This window comes from Coffea arabica, chromosome 2c (assembly GCF_036785885.1).
Source record: "Coffea arabica cultivar ET-39 chromosome 2c, Coffea Arabica ET-39 HiFi, whole genome shotgun sequence".
In the NCBI taxonomy this organism is placed as follows: Eukaryota; Viridiplantae; Streptophyta; class Magnoliopsida; order Gentianales; family Rubiaceae; genus Coffea; species Coffea arabica.
In genome coordinates, this window is record NC_092312.1 from 21806473 (window position 1) to 21827961 (window position 21489).

General features: G+C 37.3%; 4 protein-coding genes across 8 annotated transcripts; 3 read left to right on the plus strand and 1 right to left on the minus strand.

The window, feature by feature from the left end:
* Nucleotides 1-664: 664 nt before the first annotated feature.
* On the plus strand, nucleotides 665-5176 carry LOC113726795 (uncharacterized). Its single transcript, XM_027250669.2, has 3 exons — nucleotides 665-2432; nucleotides 3605-3794; nucleotides 4727-5176. Exons 1-3 carry the CDS (start codon nucleotides 822-824, stop codon nucleotides 4852-4854), a joined length of 1929 nt encoding a protein of 642 aa, XP_027106470.2. The 5' UTR covers nucleotides 665-821; the 3' UTR covers nucleotides 4855-5176.
* Nucleotides 5177-5746: 570 nt separating this feature from the next.
* On the minus strand, nucleotides 5747-9219 carry LOC113726796 (uncharacterized). Of its 5 annotated transcripts, none has more exons than XR_011839203.1 (5): nucleotides 9064-9217; nucleotides 8550-8639; nucleotides 7477-7693; nucleotides 6427-7187; nucleotides 5747-6338 (listed from the first exon to the last, which is right to left on the minus strand). XR_011839203.1 is itself a non-coding variant. In XM_072075295.1 (4 exons), exons 1-4 carry the CDS (start codon nucleotides 9176-9178, stop codon nucleotides 6785-6787), a joined length of 825 nt encoding a protein of 274 aa, XP_071931396.1. In that variant the 5' UTR covers nucleotides 9179-9217; the 3' UTR covers nucleotides 6423-6784. The 5 variants fall into 5 exon arrangements, 1 of the variants encoding a protein (XP_071931396.1); XR_011839204.1 differs by having other exon boundaries at nucleotides 5747-6343; XR_011839206.1 differs by lacking the exon at nucleotides 8550-8639 and having other exon boundaries at nucleotides 7477-7539; nucleotides 9064-9219.
* Nucleotides 9220-10573: 1354 nt separating this feature from the next.
* Nucleotides 10574-14657, plus strand: LOC113726797 (protein GRAVITROPIC IN THE LIGHT 1-like). The gene is made up of 3 exons (XM_027250674.2): nucleotides 10574-10724; nucleotides 12671-12771; nucleotides 13170-14657. The coding sequence occupies exon 3, from the start codon at nucleotides 13239-13241 to the stop codon at nucleotides 14505-14507; it is 1269 nt and encodes a 422-aa protein (XP_027106475.1). The 5' UTR covers nucleotides 10574-10724; nucleotides 12671-12771; nucleotides 13170-13238; the 3' UTR covers nucleotides 14508-14657.
* Nucleotides 14658-17322: 2665 nt separating this feature from the next.
* Nucleotides 17323-17949, plus strand: LOC113724053 (pectinesterase inhibitor 9-like). The gene has a single exon (XM_027246999.1). The coding sequence runs from the start codon at nucleotides 17323-17325 to the stop codon at nucleotides 17947-17949; it is 627 nt and encodes a 208-aa protein (XP_027102800.1).
* The last annotated feature ends 3540 nt before the right edge of the window (nucleotides 17950-21489 follow it).

The following is a 21489-nucleotide window of genomic DNA, read 5'->3' on the forward strand; positions in this document are numbered from 1 at the left end:
ACAAGTACAGAGCATTGGATACGTGATTATTTGAACTTGCATCATGAATATGTTTTCTATACTCTTCTTTAGATCTATTGCATCTGTTAAATTCGTACTCTTTTTAACTATAGTAGATATGTAATTTATAGTGTGTGTTTAATCTATCATTAAGACAGACAGTGATGTAAATCAAATTGTGTTGGACAATTTCTAAAAATCTATTGTAATAAATTTGCTTTTATCAAAAAAAAAAAAAGTTTTCAATACTCTTTTTAATCTTTCTAACCATCTTTTATGTCACGTGCATCAGATTAAAAAAAAAAGTATCATAACATTATTTAAAAGAGGCTTTTTGTAAAAAAAAAAATTTCTATTCAGAAACTTTATAGTAATGCTACTTCTAAAGAAAGACTCGAAACCTTACCGGAAAAATCTAAACATCTAAACAGCTGAACAAAAAACATGCATGCGTCATGCGCGTGGTACTCGATTGATAGCTAAATGAATTGAGGTGGGTCGCAGATAGCAGGCCAATCAATGCAACAGCCCGAGCAACATCGGGCAGGATGAATGAATCTCGGTTACAGTGTTGGGCTAAATGTCTAGAAGCTCGTCTGTTTATTTGGGACTTATTAGCCCAATACAATAACACAAGTCCATTCCAAGGTTTCGGGCAGCAACCCTCCAACACGGGTCCCGGATCTTTGGATTTTGGAACCTTCCAAAACGTTCTTTGCTTCCGCACCTCCCAAATTCCAACTTCCAGAAGCGCCTGCTTTTCAGCAAGAATTTTCACTTTTAGTCGATTTTACGCTACTGCCGTAACAAAACAGAGGCAGATGGCCGAGATGCCTCTGCTTCACCATAGACTAGCTCTGTCCCTCCACCACCATCACCATCTCCTCCTCCTCCCGCCGCCCACCACCACCACCAAAAGACTATCCCAAAGAATCCTCAAAATCACCATGTCCACGGCAGCTTCATCACACTCTCCACCCATCCACCAACACTCGTTAGACCAACAACAACAGCAACAAAAAGATCAAGTCTTGAGGTACCATAACCAAACAAAACACAACTTCAACAACTATGCCCGTGGGCCTTATGGCCTTGACTGGGCCAACCAACCCAACCCTTTTCGCCGTTACGTATCTTCCCCACTCCTCCCTCTTCTGCACCCTCCCTCACCCAATTCTCCCGCTACCACCCGGGACGGCTCTCCTCCTCCTCTGTATCACACGGTTTTCAATTCTTTACCGTCCCCAAAACCCATTTCCAAAACCACTATTTCTCAACTTTTTTATGATTCTTTAGCCTTATCAGCCTGGAAAACTACTGGCTTCTCCACTTGGTCCCTCAGGGTTAATCCCAGCAGTGGGAATCTTCACCCTACTGAGGCTTACATCATTGCTCCACCAATTGATTCTCTGATTGATCACTCATTTGTCGCTCATTATGCTCCGAAAGAGCATGGTTTGGAAATTAGAACCGAAATTCCATCTGGGTTTTTCCCAAAAATTTTCCCCAAGAACTGTTTTCTTATTGGATTTTCCTCTATTTTCTGGAGGGAAGCTTGGAAGTATGGTGAGAGGGCCTTTAGATATTGTAATCATGACGTCGGGCATGCCATTGCCGCGGTTTCGATGGCCGCGGCAGGGCTTGGGTGGGAAGTTAAGGTTTTGGATGGTTTGGGATATGATGAATTAGAGAAACTAATGGGACTTGATGTTTTTCCCGAGTTCAAAATCCCGTCCAGGCCGGTCAAGGGGAAGATGCCTGAGATTGAGTTTGAGCATCCTGATTGTGTGCTTCTGGTTTTTCCTAGTGGTATAAGTGATTTTGGTGTTGACTATAAGGGGTTGAGTTTAGCTATATCGCAGTTTTCAACATTGGAGTGGAAAGGGAAGCCGAATTTGCTTAGTAAAGAGCATGTGTGTTGGGATATTATTTATAGGACCGCCGAGGCCACAAAAAATCCTTTAAACATATTCAATCAATCCATGGTTGCTCCATTTCTGGGCAGTGGAGACATTAGTGAGAGTTCTTATAAAGGTTTTAGTTTGAGGGAAGTGGTTAGAAAGAGAAGGAGTGCAGTAGATATGGATGGTTCTACCACAATGGCAAGAGAGACTTTTTATCAGATTTTACTGCATTGTATGCCTTCGGGTTTTGGAAGTGGAGAGAAGCAAAGGAAACAGTTAGCATTGCCATTTAGGACGCTTTCATGGGATTGTGAAGTGCATGCTGCCCTTTTTGTTCATAGAGTTGTCGGATTGCCCAAGGGGTTGTATTTTTTGGTGAGAAATGAAGAGCATTTGGATGATTTAAGGAAATCTACAAGGTCTGAATTTAAGTGGACCAAACCAGATGGTTGTCCGGATGAGCTTCCTTTGTATGAACTCGCAAAGGGTGACTGTCGGGAGCTATCAAAACGCCTATCCTGTCATCAGGTGTGTATGTTGACGCCATTCCTGATGGCATTACTACTGAGCTCTTGACTACTATCCGCAATTCATTGTGGGATACTTGTTATTTGTGTGTTGTTTAATGTCCATTTCTAAATTGTAAGTGTCGTAGTTTTACTTGGGAGGGAATTTATCTGCAAGGTAGAAGATTATATCCAAGCATAAAAGCAAGGAACATGCGAGTCATGGAGAGAACCATCTAGTGCCACATACTAGTTTTTTATGATATGTTTCGAAAAGTAAATAGAAAATTAGTTTCAGATGGACTAAAAGTAAAGCAGTAAACTTAATTTGGAGCAAAGGGACTGAGTATCTTCTAAATGCACCTGGCGTCAAATTTCTGAATTACTAAGTCTGGAGTGTGCTTCACAAGTTCCTACTTAGATCAGTAAGCATAGGCATTCGGCCTTCTTTTTGGTTCATGCTGGGAAAGTGTTTATAATTATCAAATAATCATGAGAAAAAGAAAGTTCTCCTTTAAACTTTGATGCAGGATGAAGATGTGTTCAGTTATTTTTCCTCACTTTATACCCTGCACACTTCTGTACTGAATATCGCTAATTATGACTAACATTTTAATTGACATTGGAGCTTGTTTCTATTTGCAAATCATGAGGATGATGAGGAGTTTGGTTGCATTTTATGTTTCTTTATTAGGTGTTTGACAATATTGGAGTGCAAACTATAGGTGGATCTGCAATACGTTATTTTTTTTCAGCGGCACATGCCCTTTTGGACATTCACCTTGCATCTTTTCTTTTTTATGGCACTGGAAAATGTTATCATAGAAAAGTTACAGTAAATGTTCAGCACAGTTAGTAATTTTGACAAAGGTTTTCAGCATTAATTGTCATAGCAATAAGACTATATGGCTTTGTGAATTCTATAATAGATAACAATTTGACGTCTTCCCAGACACATTGAATATTAGCTGCCCCACGGAGATTATGTTTTGGCATAACTGCTACTTTGACTCTGCGCCACAAGCAGTGGCTGTAAATTTAGTTGTTTATGTTTCTGTAAAGCAGGAAGGTTGAGATAGACTGCTTGTGTTAGAATTTTGGGGCTACTTGCATAGAGTCGACTTATCATCCTGATTCAGAGGATCTATTCAATGGACTTCTCAAACATGACTATCTAATTATATCTAATTACAGGACATTGCCAGTGATGGTTGCTTCAGTCTGGGTATGGTGGCTCATTTGGAGCCTACCTTGCATGAAAAAGGTTCATGGATGTATCCTCGGTTATTTTGGGAGACGGGGGTCCTTGGCCAGGTCTTGTACCTTGAAGCCCATGCAGTTGGGATCTCTGCTACTGGAATTGGTTGCTTTTTTGATGACCCTGGTATAATTGTCTTTTTGACATCATGTTTCATTTGGAGGGTCTACTTCGTTTTGTGTGTGTGCATGTTTGTTATGCATCCTCTCATTCAAAAGTTCCATTTCCGAGATCATGCCATCTGTAATGGATGAGCTTCTTAAAATCCGAGTTAACACATCACTGAACCATAAATCAGGGATCCATATATGGGATAGTTTGTAATTGTATCCGAACTGCAGAATTTGTAAAGGCAAAATGCTCTATTTTTGTATTTAGTCCAATTTCATCTATGAGGTATCAGCTTTATATCTTGAGCACCCTACCTATGGACACAAGAAAATCCACGATTCATAATTTCCTCCCTTTATTTTTGACAAAAGGAACTTCACTCTTTCCTTGATGTCCCATTGCCTGTAAGTTCTAAACCTTTCCTCGACTTCTTGTACCCAAGTTTCTGATACCCCGGTACTCTACCAAATGTCATTAATGGTTGCTTACTCTTAAAGTGTCATCTTGGGGCATTACATGTCTCTCCTCTCGCTCTTAAATTTTCCAGCAGAGGAGGGTGGGACTCAAGAAGCTTTTTTGTGTTTTTTTTTTTGGGTTTTTGTGTTTTTTTTGTTTGGGGGGGGGGGGGGGGTCGTCTGAACCCACGACCTTTAATTCCTGGAGTTTCAAGCTTAGCCACTAGACCAATGCCTCGTCAACCACCTCTCATCTCTCGGCCACGAACTCTGCTAAATTACATTACTGAGATTATGAGAAAATGTTGGTCTGGTTAGCTAATGTTTTAACCTTCATGTTAGGCTTTTCTTATTGAGGGTGATTTATTTCCTTTGATTGTCCTTGGCCAGATTAGTATGCTAGATTTATTTGAAATAGGTTCGAATTTTGGGAAGAAGGAATGGTTTATCTTGGGATGTTTCTTTGACGCTGTTTTGTTTCATTTATGTCAGTACATGAAGTTCTTGGGGTACGAGGATCGAAGTATCAAAGCCTTTATCATTTTACAGTTGGAGGCCCAGTTATTGACAAGCGTATAATGAGTTTACCAGCATATCCTGGCCCAGGCGTTGACGCATGATGAGAGGAGATTAGAATGATACTCAGCTCACCCCTTTCTGCAAACCTTATACATACTACTGAGACAAAATCTGCATCAGGCAGTATTGTTGATTCTTTCCCTCTGTAGTTAAGCTATCATTCTCCTCGATTATTGTAAATGATGTAAATTTATAATGTGTCTGGTCAGTTTATTCACATAAACGAAGATGATCTGCAACAAGTCTTCTCCTACGAATTGTGGTTTGCTGCACGCATACTGAATTGTACTGGCGGAGATGGTTGCCTTGAGCTTCCCCAAAGGATGTCAAGATGGTTTGTGTATAGCAAGCAAATTGCAATAATTTTTGCCTTTGTGACTATCAGTACGTAAAAATTATGCAGGAAGCAGATTGCAATGAAACAAATAATGAGAAAGATACTTCCTTGGTACTTTGATACTTTAGAAGGGTTCGAAAGTCCACCTGATGCTTGGAGCTCGCATTGAAGTGTTAATCAGACTGGAAAATTTTTGAAGGAATACGGCTTAAATAAAATCCTTCCAAGTTACTGCTAACAATTCTGTTAAATGGATTAGCTTCAATTATTACAGCACAATATGCCAACAGGGAGAGTATTTAATGGAAAATTTCCCATGAGAAACCAAGGGATCTCCCAACGAACCTGACTTGGCCAGAAACGAGTTGGAGAAGACATCGCAAGTGGCTAGCTAGGAACACTCGACCTGTACGGGTTTATGACATTGCCGCCTCATAGGCTGGAGCTTTCACTGACATCGCACAATTGAAGAATTAAACCATTGCAGGACATTTATCATTGCCCGGTGCCTGGGGGTTTATTGCAGGGACGAGGACATGGTTAAACAATAATGATGAATTTATTGAAAAAAATCATAGTTTGTTGAACATAAAGAATTGCGGAGATCGAACGAGTTTTATTGTAATTGTATGTTCCAGAAAAGATCCTATCAGTATCAGCTCTGCTGCTGGAAATCATACGATTTACATATGGGATGAAAGCTGTACTAGCGTCATCTTGGTCTGTTACTGTTTCACCTCCATGCTGTGAGTATCAATGCCTAATCAAACAACTAGCTTGGAACTCGGCAGAGCTCATCTGCTTCTAGCTACCAAACTGTGGTCGCACCCTGCACGCGGCACTGAATGATTGTCTATAGTACACTTCAACAAGAAAAGAAGGATTTTGTCGTTATACACCTTTTTCATTTTATAGGCTTAGACTACCCTTTCTGCATGGAGGCTGAGGACGAATAGGTTAAGCTGTTGATAATACTCCTCAATTCCCATATCCCAGCCAAACTGGATTTGAAAGTTAAAAATTGCCTCCTTCCAAGGCTGACACAGGATAAATACTCATCTTTAAGACATTAAATCTCTACCACACACAGGACCTTGCATGTTGATTTGCAGAGGAAGTCACCAGCTAAAGAAAATCCATCAGTCTTGGCCCGAAAGAAAATTGCAGATGTGTGAATCATAATTGTCCCTGTCCTTTTATGCAGAAATCAGAATTTAACAAAAATCAGTGTTTTTTTTTTTAATTAAAAAAAAAAACAATTAAAATGATTACTTACCTCAGGTATGCCAAACTGATACTTCAGAGAAAAAACAGGCGAGATTCACATGTACGGCAAACTACATCGTCATTCTTCTGATTCGTGACTTCAACAATTCTGATTAAAATGTACTGTCTCGTTACTTGTAGATCTACACTTAAACACTGTCAGACAAGTTGTTCTACCACCAGGATTCAGCGCCTTCCATAATGAGGGCAGTTGGTTGCAAGCTATCTTCCCAAATATCTTCCTGATTATTCATTATGTTTGAGCATAACCAGTTCAATAGCCCTCATCAAGAATGACAACACCCAATGAGTGGAAATATGTCCAATTGTCAAGCGACTGGCTTCATAAAGAGTCTGATGTCTCCGATCTAGTACTTGAAGGAATCAAGAAAAAGACCAAGAGAAAGTCCAGCTTTCCAATAATTAAACATGATGATTAAGCCCCTCAACTTGCCAATCAAAGGCAGAGAAGCTTTATACATGAGAGCTCCAATTCCCTCCACTACAGCAACGGCTAATGCAGCAGATAGAATATCCCAGTCACCAGTTTGCCCAATAACAGTGGCAAAGGCGGTTGCACTGTAAAATCCCACCAAGAAGAAGAGTAACTTCATCGGGAAATTCTTCCTTAACTCCCTGATTCTTGTTTCTAACTTGGCCCGAATGGCTTGGATAGCCCTAACAAGTCGAGTTCCACTGCTGCTATCATCTGTAGGGGAAGAATTTAGCCTGTCACCATCTGCAGCGCTTCTAATAGACCACTCCCAACTCCTACATGATTAAAGTTGGAATTTTTAATTACATGCTAGAACTATGTAAATTCCTCATGGTATGATTAAAAGTACATACAACGTTTACCTAGTGACCTCATGCCAAAATGGAGCATTTTCTACTCGTTACATCAAGAGAGATGAAAGAATCTATATGCATGCCAAAATTTCAATATCTTTGAGGAGTCTAGCATGAAAGACATACATGCACACATCACAAAAGAATGTTCATACATTGTAAATGGCCAAGTCAGAAAGTAATAGTTATGTGCGGTTACAAAGAAACTCACATGAAATTGTTGAATACAGAAGGACGTGCCAGGTGAGAGAGAGGGAAATGACGATAGAGCATTCTGCCAAAAGAAAAAGCAGTTTTATTAACACGAAGACCAAGGTACACACCAGGTGGGCTTGATCTTGGGTCTTTAGGAGTAAGAATTGTGGAACTTGTAGGATAGCCAGTCGATGGTATTTTCCTGGCTATCATGGAGAACCTGCATGCCAAACCTAAAATGACCACATCAGTACGAAGATAATCATGAATAAGAACTGATGAATGGGATCGATCATTTCTAAAAGATTTCCTTTCCCACCTGATGATGGTAATAAGAAGAGAACAATTGAGATCATTTGCGATCAGAAACATGAAACTGACATTTCCGACTTAAATAAGAAACAAGACACTGACAAACGCTTGGAAAGTTTGACATAATAAATGCATTGTATCAGAAAAAGGTTGAAAATTGTCAAATTTTTAGGAGTAATGACTTCTTAAAGAACCATCTGCTGTATACATTACTGTTGTGCTCTCTTCTCCCTTATACTTCATATATAGATGAAATCAATGGATGCTATGTCAAAAAGATATTACAAAACTGAGATGCCATTTGACAAAGGATTTTTAGCTTCAAAACTTCTGCTATATACAATTCAGCAAGCAAGCAGATGAGACAAAGGATGGCAGCTAATCAATCAATAATCAGTTTCTCAAAACATAGGAATGCAAAACCAATGCTGAATCCTTAAAATTGCAAGTTGTTTCTGCAACATTCTTGGTAATTTTGGACATGCCTCAGGAACCTTCAGAAGATTGCGACTCATTCAACAGTTTATCACCAAAACCAAGTGAACTCAGTAGATGTCAATGGGCATGTCTTGCAATTAACTGGCTATTATTCCCTTTGAGATATAAAAATGAGAAACCTCTAAATACAGTCAGTTTGATTTGGGTTTTTTCTTCATTCCTCATACAAAATTTGCACGTTTTAATAGCCAAATTGGTTCTTACATCAACAACCGTGACATTAAGCAAGAATGACAGATGTTATGTAACTTCAGTTACCAAAATACACTAAGCACTCACAAATGGCTAAGTCATTCATCCTCTTCAAATCCGTATCATTCCCACACATCTTCCGGTAGCCTCCAGCAGAAAATTCAGATCCCACTCTTTCTGAGCACAAGAATTTACTCTCAAACTCCCTCAACATCACTCATCCACTTAAAAATTGAGGAATAAAAAACAGCATAAACCCATGAAGACTTACTTAAAATGCAACATCAATTTGTAAAAACCTGTTCTTTATTAAATTCTTGGATTTCTTCTTGTCTATCAATCAGTTAATGTTCCTCTACAAATACACGAGACACAGGCAGAACAATTCGAGACCAAACCGAAAAGTTGCATTGATATTAAGGAGCATATAAAGCGCCTAACTTTACACTAGCTTTTCAAAAACTTGGCCAGTCAAACATTGAACCGAATTGCAAAAGTCTTTATCTATTATCTGTCTTTAATTATAAGGTACAAAAGTTCAGACATTATAATTGCATGAAAAACTTACAGACTTTTCGGTGGGAAAGAATGGTATACAAACCTTCTGCCACTTGGGTTTTGGCTCCACTTTCTGTTTTCCTCTGTGGGATTTGATAAGAGAGGAGAGGAGCGGGGAAACTGAGAACTGAGAAGACCGCCAGACACCACCTCTGCATTTCTATTTCTTAAACATGCCCCCCACCCCCGTTCCTCATCTTAGATTTATTCATATTATTTAAAGCGCCCTTTACATTTTAGAAATTCATCACTTCCCCCTGAAAGTTACTGAACTGAACTTCTGTATATGGCATTTGAAATTTTAATTTCAGCACTCTTAAGTCTCAAACTGGAACTAATTTTCATTATCATAATTGAGTGTCTGTCAATTTGCTCAAAATATACTGATCGGACATCAATTGATTCGTACATATTAATTTTGTATTTTTGAATAATGTGGTAAGCATTAATTAAATTTTTTACTTAATCTTGAATTCATCATAAATAGACTAGGATTTATTAATTGAATTAAATTATATATTAGTAGACACCGATAAACTTCAAATTTCAACTCTTAGTCCTAATCTAGCACGAGTTTGATCCTGGAGTTAGAATTTTTAACTTTTTTTCTTTTTTAGAATCTATAAACCACAATAAGTAATCAAATCAATATCAAAGTAAAAATATGGAGCATTAAATTTAGTGGATTAACGAATTTGCCCTTCTTTATCATTTTTCTTCATTTATTTCTTTTTCCTTTTTAGTTTTTATCGTCAATTGACAACTAATCTTTCTTGACTTTTTTTACAATTGTATTTATAAATGAGCTTTTCTATTTAACCCTATTTTCATTCTATTATAAAATTTAACATGTTAATTTGATTTTTAAGAATCAATTCATCATCATGTGTTCATTTAATTTGAATACTTGATTAAATGGGCCTTAATCTAAAGGTGATGTATTTTCATTGTATATGTACTTTTATTGAACAAAATCCAAAGAAATAGAAAGATCAAAATAAAATAATTTAATCTATTTCCTTTTTAAGACATTGAAAAGAAAATCTTAGTAAACGAAATCAGTATCATGAGAAACAAAAAAAGAAAAAAGCAGAAATTGACATTTTAGTTACAACATAAACATTTTCTACTAACCAATAAATCATATTCTGAAAGTTTAACTTATTATATGTGATGAATCAATTATTTCATATGAAAATAACATTAACTAATAAAATTGATTATTATGATTTGGGAAAAATATACAGAGTACTCCAAATGTACAAAAAAAAAAAGATAGGAGAGAATGTAGCGACATGACAAAATTGAGAAGGCAAAACAAAACGAAAAAGGAACTCAGCTAGTCCAAGAACCAAATCTTAATGGTAAATAAGACTATTTGTCATGCTTTGATCATGAAAAGTTAATCAATAACTGACCCATTAATTTTAGGGGCAAGCTGATGATAAAATAATGTCAGAGAGGCAAAGCACAAATTACCCTAATTGTGAGGAGTTTTGTGCAATTGAACTTTAAGCGAATAATTTTAGAAAACCGAAAAGAAACAGGCGTGAAAGGAAAGTAGCTTTGCTCCGTTGATTGCTCCTGGGCTGTCTGGTGGGGTTTAATTTGTGATAACTTCTAGAACAACTCACAGATCAACGCCCTCGATTCCGCCTGTGTTTCTGCCCCTCTTCACTCAGCCAGCGGTGCATATCCGATCAGGTACTCGCACCGCTTTCTTCCTCTCCGTCAGTTTCTCTGCTCTACTGTTATGATAAATGATGCATCGTTTTTTATGTTTATGTCAAGTATAGCGAACAAGTTCAGTGTAAAATTGAGTTGATATGCGACTATATTGACAAATTGTGGAATTATGGAATTGAAAATGTGAATCGAAGGCTTTTATTTTTACTTTATTTTTAATTTCAGTGAGAAATTTTGATAGGATAGCTGAATGGTTCAGTGGAAATGAATACATTTGACAAAGTAATTATTCAAGAATTTGTGTGAATCATAACATTCAGCTGATAATGGTACAAAATGCTATCATGATATTTGAACGGGCTTGATGTGGATTTATCTTAAAGTCGCTTGGGAGTGATTGAAAGGGTAAAGAGTTTCAAATAGTTGTGCTTGCAGCTTTACTGTACATTTATGTGGATATAGTTTCTGAGGTGTGCTAACTAGTCTAAAAGGTAAAGGCTGCTTTTTTTTTTTTTTCAATCGTGGACATTGTTTTGGGCTATCACCAAATTTATTTTTAGGGCTATTACAAAATTGCTTTAAATAGAAGAATTAATGTTCTAGCAGGTGTCCTTTAACACTTTAAACCTTATTTATATGATTCAGAAGAAACCTACTAGAAGGATTAGTGGATTTATTTATAATAAATAAAAACAGGAATGATTTGTCAATCATGCAAAGGGACAATTCAATGGCTGAAACTTGAGGTGACATCAATTGATGCGCATATTAAGAACAAAAGAAGAGGGAGAGGTGGAAAAGTATGATGTCAACTTTGACATGTTTGGAAACTTAGATTGGAGGATTTTTACCCTTGTTTTTGAGAGAATTTATGGGGAGATTTTTGTTTTGGAAGCACTTAAAGTTCATAGAAAATTATGCTTAGCTATTCAGCACAAGTTTAATGATATTGTCATGCAGTGAACCCAAGTCAGGGCTGCAAAAAAGGAGAAAAAAAAAAGGTTGGAAACTTTAGCTTTTGGCATCTTCCAAAACAATTTTGACACAATTCCTGTCCTGGTTTTCTTCTGCAATTTTTTGGAAAATGGAGTTCTTTCCGAGTCAAATGAGGAATTTTGAGAACAAACTTAAAATACACTGTTTACTCTCGCAGTCTAACGTCTTTCATTCAAGTAAACCAGAGAGGACAAGTTACCCAAGAATGTCAGATTTAGAGAGGGCAAAGAAAGAGAGAGATAGAGAGAATGAGAGTTGAGGATTGCCAAAAACAGTTGAATGAAACACTTCTGTTGACTTACCTTTTCCATCTAGTCATTACTTCTCCTCACTAGAGGAGAAATGGAAGGACAACATGATGAGGTCTGGGCTTCATTAGTGGCAAGATGGAATTTCCTAGGTGAGAAACTGATTTATGTCAAGATTAATCGCACATGAATGGGGCTGTAGAATGTTGGCTTAGAACCTCATCAGATGTGAACCAATGAAGCTTGTAAATGACCTCATAATGTTGTCCTTCCATCTTGTTTGTGATTTTAAGCTTTCATGCACATTCTGCATTATGAGGCTTTTGCAATTCTAGAAAATGAATCATGTCTTTTGCACCTTAATACAAAATTGTTTTGCAATTTGTCTGCCTTTGCGAGAGAAGGGAACTTACTTTATGTTGGTTTCATGCTTTTACTCCTTGGTGGCATCTTGCATCTGAATTTTTTGTAAGACAGTTGTCTGAAATGGTTCCCCTCCCCCTGTCCCCAAAAGGGAAAAAGAAACAGAAGCCCTTCCATTACAAAAAACCATTTAAGGGCTGTGGGTACCATCAATTTTGTAACTGATGTAATTGTCAGTTTTGGCACAGATCATGAGACCAACAATGTTCATGCATACGCTTGCAGTGAATCAAAGTATATTTCTCTCATCTCTTTTTTGCCTGATAAGCTGGATTGGTGGTTTTCATTGTACTGTAGGAAAACGTATTGCAACCTGTGGAATTTGGCAAAGAAGCTCATTTTTTAGTTCTCTATCAAGGAGAAAGTTTATTATGCTTTCAAAGCAGATCCAACTGCAGGTACGTGATCTTTATAGGTGTGCTTTTGCATGAGAGACTCATTTAATCACTCCAATGTCTGCTTATTCTTATTGGGAAATAAAGTATTTTTCAGGAATGGTCTAGCACAGCATCTGCAATAGTAGTCTGTGTTAAAAAGAATATATTTTGTTATCACAATTTTGTTATAGTAGAGGATGGATGACATTTTGGCCTTAAAAAAAGGAACAGAAAAGGAAAAGAATGGAATAATTGTGATCTTGACCATCGTGAACAGTTCTGTTGTTTATCAATGTTTAAAAAAGTGTTGTCTTTTCTGTGTCCTGTTCTTATCAGGTATTTCTGAGACTGCATATTTTCCCTCTTCATTAGCTTTATGTATTAATGACTGGATGTCATCATTGATTTTCTCTTTGCAGGCAGATTTTGCTGCTACAACTTTTTCTTAGGTGAAGAGTTCTTGAATTTAGTTCCTGTTGGAGATAGATATGCAACCCACAGGTGGTAAAGATACCCAACTTCGTGATAACAATAGCCAGAAGGTCCATCCACAACCCATGGAAGAGGCCATAAATCAAAATCCTGAAGCATTGGAAGCACTAATTTCTAGGATTTTTACAAACATTTCCTCCCTGAAGTCGGCCTACATTCAGCTTCAAACTGCTCATACTCCCTATGACCCCGATAAAATTCAAGCTGCTGATAAACTTGTGATTTCAGAGCTGAAGAATCTCTCTGAACTCAAGCACTTTTACAGGGAGCATAATCCAAAACCTGTTTGTGTCTCTCCACAGGACTCTCGCTTGGCCGCAGAGATCCAGGAGCAGCAGAGTCTATTGAAAACTTATGAGGTTATGGTGAAGAAATTTCAGTCTGAAATTCAGAATAAGGACTCTGAAATAAATCAATTGCAGCAGCAGATCCAGGAGGCAAATCAGAAGCGAGTAAAACTGGAAAAGAATCTCAAGCTGAGAGGCTTGTCAGCCAAAGAATCAGAAGGCTCAGGTGATGAAAATGGTGTCTTTTCTATGGATTTGACCCCTGACCTTATCAAGTCAGCTGTGGAAGCTGCTTATAAAGCCATTCATGATTTCTCTAAGCCGCTAATCAACATGATGAAAGCTGCTGGGTGGGATCTTGATGCAGCTGCAAATTCCATAGAGCCTGATGTTGTTTATGCTAAGAGAGCTCACAAAAAATATGCATTTGAAGCCCATATTTGCCAACGAATGTTCAGTGGTTTTCAGGAAGAAAGCTTTTCTCTGAAACTTGACAATGTGACCATGGATAAAGGAAGTTTTTTCAACCAATATCTTGCCTTACGTGATATGGATCCTCTGGATGCTGTTGGGCAAAGCCCAGATTCCCCTTTTGGAAAGTTTTGTCGGAGCAAGTACCTGGTGGTGGTTCATCCAAAGATGGAGGCTTCATTTTTTGGCAACCTGGATCAGCGAAACTATGTGATGGGTGGTGGTCATCCAAGGACACCTTTCTACCAGGCATTCTTGAAACTAGCCAAGTCTATCTGGCTTTTACATAGATTAGCAAATTCCTTTGACCCTATGGTTAAGGTTTTCCAGGTCAAGAAGGGGAGTGAGTTCTCTGAAGTGTATATGGATAGTGTAGTGAAAAATTTTGTTATTGAAGACGCTGACCAAAAGCCTAGGGTCGGTTTAATGGTTATGCCAGGATTTTGGATTGGAGGCAGTGTGATACAGAGCCAAGTCTACTTAACAGGTGTGATGGTTGCAGAATGACTTTTGTTTGTACCAGTTGGAGTTCTGTCAAAACCTGCATGTATGTGCTGTGTTAATTTCTGTGTTATTTCTGTATTTGGTAAAATGTTTCTGTTGTATTATCTGCATTTGCTAAGTTGATATGATATGTGATTGAAGTTACTATATTGATATGAGGTGTATTTTGGTCTTCTGCCATTTTCTGATTTGACGGCGACTCTTTTTCACACACACGCACAACAAGAGAGAGGCTATTTACCTTCTGAGCGTTGGCAGTTAGTTTTGTGCTTGATGTGGAGTTTCCATTCCTAACTGGTAGTATTATGCAGAAAATTCGTGAGCATGCATTTTCCTTCTCAGATGTTTTAGACTTTAGAGAGCTTATCAACTTGAAGTAGCTGACAAGGTAAACTTTGCCATGACATGAAGAATTAGCATTCTTAGCTAGTGAGGTTATACGGACACAATCCTATTCCCATGCTCTGAATGTTCTTTTCCTGTTGAAGAATTGCTACCACATGAATAGGTAAACTGATTATTTTTCAATGCTCGAGTTTGATGCATGCTATGTCGATAGTTCCTTAAATCTTTTAAAACTACTGCAACAGCTATGCTGTTAATATACTCCGTCTCACTGCATGCGTGGGTGATTCCTGTGAAATTTGATCCAATTGAGCCTTCTGAGAAGAGCCTCATCAAATTATTCAGCTGTATATTGTTTCAGAATTGGTACGATTAATCTCTCTGGTGTAACTGCATGAGACCCACCGTGTGCACCTAAACTATGATTTTAAAGCATGGGATCTGTTTCCCCAGATATTTCTGAAAAAAGGGGTGAAGAAAATTGATGAATTGTCTTGTTGGGAGGGATCTTGTTGCCAATCAAGAGTCAGAAGCGAACGTCCTCTGTCAAACTCTCTAGAAGAACAGAATTGCAAAAGTTTCTTATTTCGATTTTTAGGCTACAAGAAATTATTGACCTAGTGCAAGATGCGCTATGCATGGACCATGGTGTGTGCTGCTCACAGTTTTGAGCACATGCTACAAAAGAGGGTCATTAATTATAAAACCTCTAATTTGGACGGGTTGAAAAAACTCCCTTTGATTACATCCAAATCAAGCATGAAAGCTCTTTTTTAACAGCTGACAATTCACGAAAAGAATTGGAAGCAAAGTTATGTAGGGCACTAAAATTTGAGTGAACATATTATCCTTAAATTAATCCTACCTTGAACCCTTTTTTTGGTTTGATTTTTCTGAGCAAATCGTTCTTTGAACTTATATGGCAGTCATATTAGAATAAGAGAGTCGCAAATTTACTGTTATATGTAAGCTATGAGTTTATTTTGAACGTCAGTTAGAATGAGTTTATGGTACAAAAGAAAATGTACCACAAGGGGAAAATTAAGTCAGGAACAAAGATTATTGGGATTTCTTGGGATTGAGAACTTGAAACTTTACGCTAACAATAATATCTTCTATTGCTCAAGGGCCAGTTAAGGGACTTGATTTAAAATGATTGGCAGCTGCAAGCTGAAGCCACTGGCCAAATAATCACACCAAAGCCAGCAAGATGTTTATCAAGTAAAGCTCTCTTCCTGTGATATTCCTGGCGCCGACAACTTGCCGCAGGCATCGATGGCGCTGCTTAGCATTCATTCTTGGTCAAACCAAACCATAGGCGTTCAAACAATAATATAATCTATAGCTAACGCCATCGTTTTAAGATCACTGGGAGAATTAATTAATTAATTTCAATGACATCTACAGCAACGGATATGCACTACAGCTGTTGAGTCACAATTAATGTTAAATTGAGTACAGACAAAATAAATGCAGGAATTAATTGAACATTTGAGATCTCAGAATTTAGAGATTTTGGATTTGAATCGCATCTCCTTTCTTCATTTTTTTAATTCCACTCCTTTCCTCCAATAAACTACCATGTAACTTTTGATTCTTTTATCTTAAATGAATTTTTTCATCCCTTATATTCCCTCCGTCCCACTTTGATAGTCCTGTATTCCTTTTTCATCTGTTCCAAATTATAGTCCACTTTCCAATTGAAAAATGTAGTTGTATTTTAATTTTTCTAAAATACCCTTATTCAATGTGAGTAGTTGTTACTATAAACCTACTCCATTTAATGAGAGTTGATTCTTTTTTTACCATCAATTCAAGTTCCCATAAAGTTGTATCATATTTAATGTGAGGTTATTTTAGGAAAATAGCAATCTAAATTTACTTTTCCAACAAAGTTAACTGCTTTTTCTTAAACTGTGTGAAAAAAAAAAACAGGACTATCAAAGTGGGACGGAGGGAGTATTAGTATTGCATTTATCTTGTGTATACATACACACATACATAAGTACGTACCGATTAAAATTTTTTCGATAAAACTTTAAAAAAATTTTCTAGCTAGGTGAACTTAGAGTATAAATGCCTATTCTAACGCTAGGACATGCATGGATGTGCACGTGAATCCTAACGACAATCTTGCCAGGCATGACCTATTTGGTCCATTCGATCAAGATAAGCATCAATTTCAAACAGATCAGATTGCTTAGTTACCAGTGTACTTGTACTTAAATCATGGTTTCTGCTGCTGCTGGAGCCCTATTCTCATCAGCTTCCTGGAAGCTCCTCGCGCATGTGCAAGGACCGGATATTTAAAACCCCAAACGTAAAGAAAATAGTGTAGTAAACTTTAAGCTATGACTACACGAGGATGACTTGTGAGACTTCTATATAAATTCTCAAGTCTTCTCACATTTTCCCATCACGAAAACCATCGAATCAAATCGTGCTGGATTTTTTTTTTTTTTTTTTTAAAAACATGGCAAAAATTAGCTTCTCTTTCCTTCTTCTCCTCTCTGCTATCTCCATTGCAGCTGCAATCGAGCTGACTTCAAATCGAGGCTCTGGTTTCAGGGCTTTCATCGAGCAAGAATGCCGAGGCACCCAATATTTCCAGCTATGCGTTCATTGCCTTTCAATTTTTGCGCATTCCACTACACAAACACCAGAGCAATTAGCCCAAGTTGCATTGAAGGTGAGCTTGGTGAGGGCAAGATATGCAAGAGCTTATATAACCAAAGTTGCTCAAGATTTGAGGCTAAAGAAGACCAAAGATTACCAAGCCGTGCATGATTGCCTAGAGCAAATCAATGATGGTGTGGATCAGCTCACGAATTCGGTTAAGGAGTTGGGAAGAATGTCTATAGCTACTGAAACTGATTTCTTTTGGCATCAAAGCAACGTTAATAGCTGGATGAGCACTGCAGTCACAGAAGCACTAACGTGCATGGATGGGATCTCAGGGCATGCAATCGGAAGTAAAGTGAAATCTACCATTAGAGCAAAGGTCTTGAACGTGGCACAGGTTACTACCAATGCTCTAGATTTTTTTAACCGATATGTGTCAAGACATCGAGCCTCTCAATCTCATAACCCCAATCCCTGAGTATAGAAACTCCCCCCTATCTTTTTTTTTTTTTTGGGGTTATGTTTTTCTGAGTCCAAAGTTCCTGCTTTTTTTTTTTTTTCTTTTTTGGGTTTTGTATTTTAATTCAGACACGTGTAAGGTGAAAGACATCTGTGAATACAAAATTTTGTACAAGAAATGGAATTATAGAGGTTCTATTCTTTCTTGTAGTTGATTTAGCGAATTCTACTTAATTATTTTACATCTTCATGTCATCATGTTTTTTAGAACTTTTATTATAAGTGGTATTAGAAAATTATCCTTCGAGGTTTCTTTTTCTTCCAATTTGGAGCTAACAGTCTGAACTTTGACAAAGCCTTAGTAGTTTATGATGGCAACACAATTTACTGCTAAACTTATATGTGGGGTTGAATTGGATCAAAGGAATCAATCGAAACAAGTCAATTAATTATTCGTACTATTTTCCTGTCCACGTGATTACCGAAACTAACTACGAAATTCAAGTGAATTTGAGATCGTTGTCAAAGATGTTTGCGAAGGAAACTTAGATCAGCAGCAGCTGGTTATGAAAGCTGCAATTTCTTAATTCACCTTTTTATAATTTCGAAATTGTAAAAGATTGAAAAATTAAAGTTAAGCTTGTAAATTCACACTGATACTGGAAGCATGCCTGCGTAGTGCGTGAAGGCGAAAACTAAGAAGACCACTCAATAGTTTGATGCCACATTTAGATTCCGTTCGTTTGGTTTCAGATCATGAAAGGGAGTTGCATAGTCTAGCTACAAGAACAACATTAATCGAGAGACTTCCATATGAGACGCATAAATTCCTGGTGCCCTTTGCACCCTATCAGGTTACGAGTTACGACACCAGTATTTCTCTCTTTTCCACCCCACCCCTTTCCTCGAAGGCAAATCATCATGTTTCCTGATAGTGTTTTACATGCTTGTTCATAAATAATAATGCGCATGCAAACGATATTTTGATTTGGAAGAAGTCATCATCAGATCATCTCTCTTCTCCCATCATTCTTACCCTCCTTTTTTTCTTCATAATCCGTGGGGCTTAGTCTTCGTACCACTGGCTGAAGGTACCGACAACCAATACAACTAGGTTATAGTCAACCGCAAAAAATTCAGTCTTTTGAATACAAACCTCATTTTCTGGGGCTTATGCCGATCACATGAGTAGGATTTTCACTGCCTTGTTCATCATGTTCATTACTACCTTAGTTGGGACCGTTCCCCATAGAGAGGTGATATATATCATGGTTTTTCTGGATCATCGTCAAGCCATCATGACTTGAAATCTCTCCAAAACATCTGCTCTATAGACAGTTAGTCTTGGTGGAAAGCTGTTGGTTTCTTGCATTATGTGGATTTATATGCTCCAAATTTGTACAGGCGACAGCTGGTTGCTTAGCTTTAGTTGGGATTTTCTGCTAGTATTTTTCTTCAAAGTTGATGGAAGTAATTTAAGAGTTTAGCTGAAGTAGTAGTATACTATTTTATATAGATGGCTCTTTCTCTGTGCTCTTCTTGTGTACATTCAAGCCCTATTGAATAAATATTCGTTTTACCTAAAAAAAAAAATAATAAAGTAAGAAATCTAGTGCTTCACAGCGGTCTTACATTATGCCTTGATATGTCAATCAGTAAGAAGATCTGCTATTTTAGTGCTTAATTACTTTCACCCTCGGCAGTTGATAAATAGGTATGAAAGGAAAGAACAGGTATCTAAGATTTTCTTTAATGATTTTTAGTGGCAATTGATAGTGTGAGAAAACTCTGCAACAATGGAAATCAAACTAGGAAGTAAAGAAGCGCTACTCAAAATTCTCATAAATATTGACTCACAAGCTAATAGCTCCACAGCATTTGCAAATATTACCACATTTCCCCTTCGTTTGCATTCCTCAAGTGCCACTAGATCCTGACTGACATCTGTATCCCGACACAGGAAAAATGTCATTACGTCAAAAAGTGCTATTGAAGTTTACACATCAATTGGCAATTCTAAGTGCTATTAAAAGCCAAAATTTCTTGTAGTCTTTATCTCCAATTTTTGCAAATTATAACCTTAATTAATTCATACTTATTTGGGATGAGACATTGACCTAATGATCAAGGTTGAGACCCCAACATTAAATCTCTTGAAAACTAAGCTTTACAAAATGTGAGTTTACCCTAATTATATGTTAGTTTACATATAATCTGCCACAGCTCCCTTTTTCAGTTTTAACATCCTTGAGCCGGTGGAAGCAGTCTAGACCCGCCTCTGCTAACTGCTGAAGTGCTCACTAGTACTAGACAAGCATCTTCGCAGGTTCATTCTTGTGGACTATTACAAGTATGTTAGTTTTCTATGTATCTGTGTGAGTACAGATAATACAACATCAACAGCATATAACACCATAGGCAGCTACGTTATATGCCAGGAGATGGACCAACTCTAAATTACGTCATTTTTTCTTTCCCTTTTTCTCAACGATGCAACAATCTATACTGCTCGTCTTATGAGGGAGAGGGAGTTCAACTGGAGCTTGTCTGAAGGTTGTATTGCGGATGCTCTATCAAATTAAGGTATAACGAGTAAATTATTGTATCTAAAATTGCAAAATGGTAATTCTCAGGAAGTATTTGGTAAGACACACTGCCCTGTTTAAGTACCAATTTTCTAAACAGAATCATCTATATATGCAATTAATTGCATAATAACTCACTACAAATATACCTACAAATATAGCTACTAAATAGACAATAAAATAGATCACCAGAATTTAACAAGATTCGGCTAATTTGCCTACATTCTCGAATACCAATGACAACTTAATATTTCACTAGAAGAAATATTACAAAGAGAGAGAAGGAAACAAGTTATAATTCTCTTGCTTGGTATATTTTATCCTATCAAAGGATTCTTCTATTTATAGTTCACAAATGAGAAAATTTCTAACAAAACTAACGCTATGGGATGTAGAGTTTGTGCACGATTGTCAACAATTGTAACTTTGTACAATTGATAATTGTGGCTATTGAGCCAATAAATCAACAAATCTTCACCTTGGCGAAATCTCTACATCTTCAATGCCTCACTCTTCTCCAAACATTCGATGGTGTATTCAAATGCGCTGTTAAGTGTCAATCTTCAAGTTGTGCACAACATTTATTAAATTCAAACAATGTTGGAATTTGATATTTGTTGTGCACAACTTGAAGATTGGCACTTGACAACGCATTTGAAAACACCACCGAATGTTGGGGGAAGAGTAAAGCATTGAAGATGTATAGATTTTGCCAAGGTGGAGATTTGTTGACTTATTAGCTCAATAACCACAATTGTCAATTATGTAACTCTACAATTATTGACAATCGTGCAAAACTCTACATCCCACATCGTTAGTTTTGTTGGGAATTCTCTCATTTGTAAACTATAAATAGAAGGATCCTTTGATAGAATAAAATATACCTACAAATATAACTACTAAATAGACAATAAAATAGATCACCAAAATTTAACGAAGTTCGGCTAATTTGCTTACATCCTCGGACACCACTG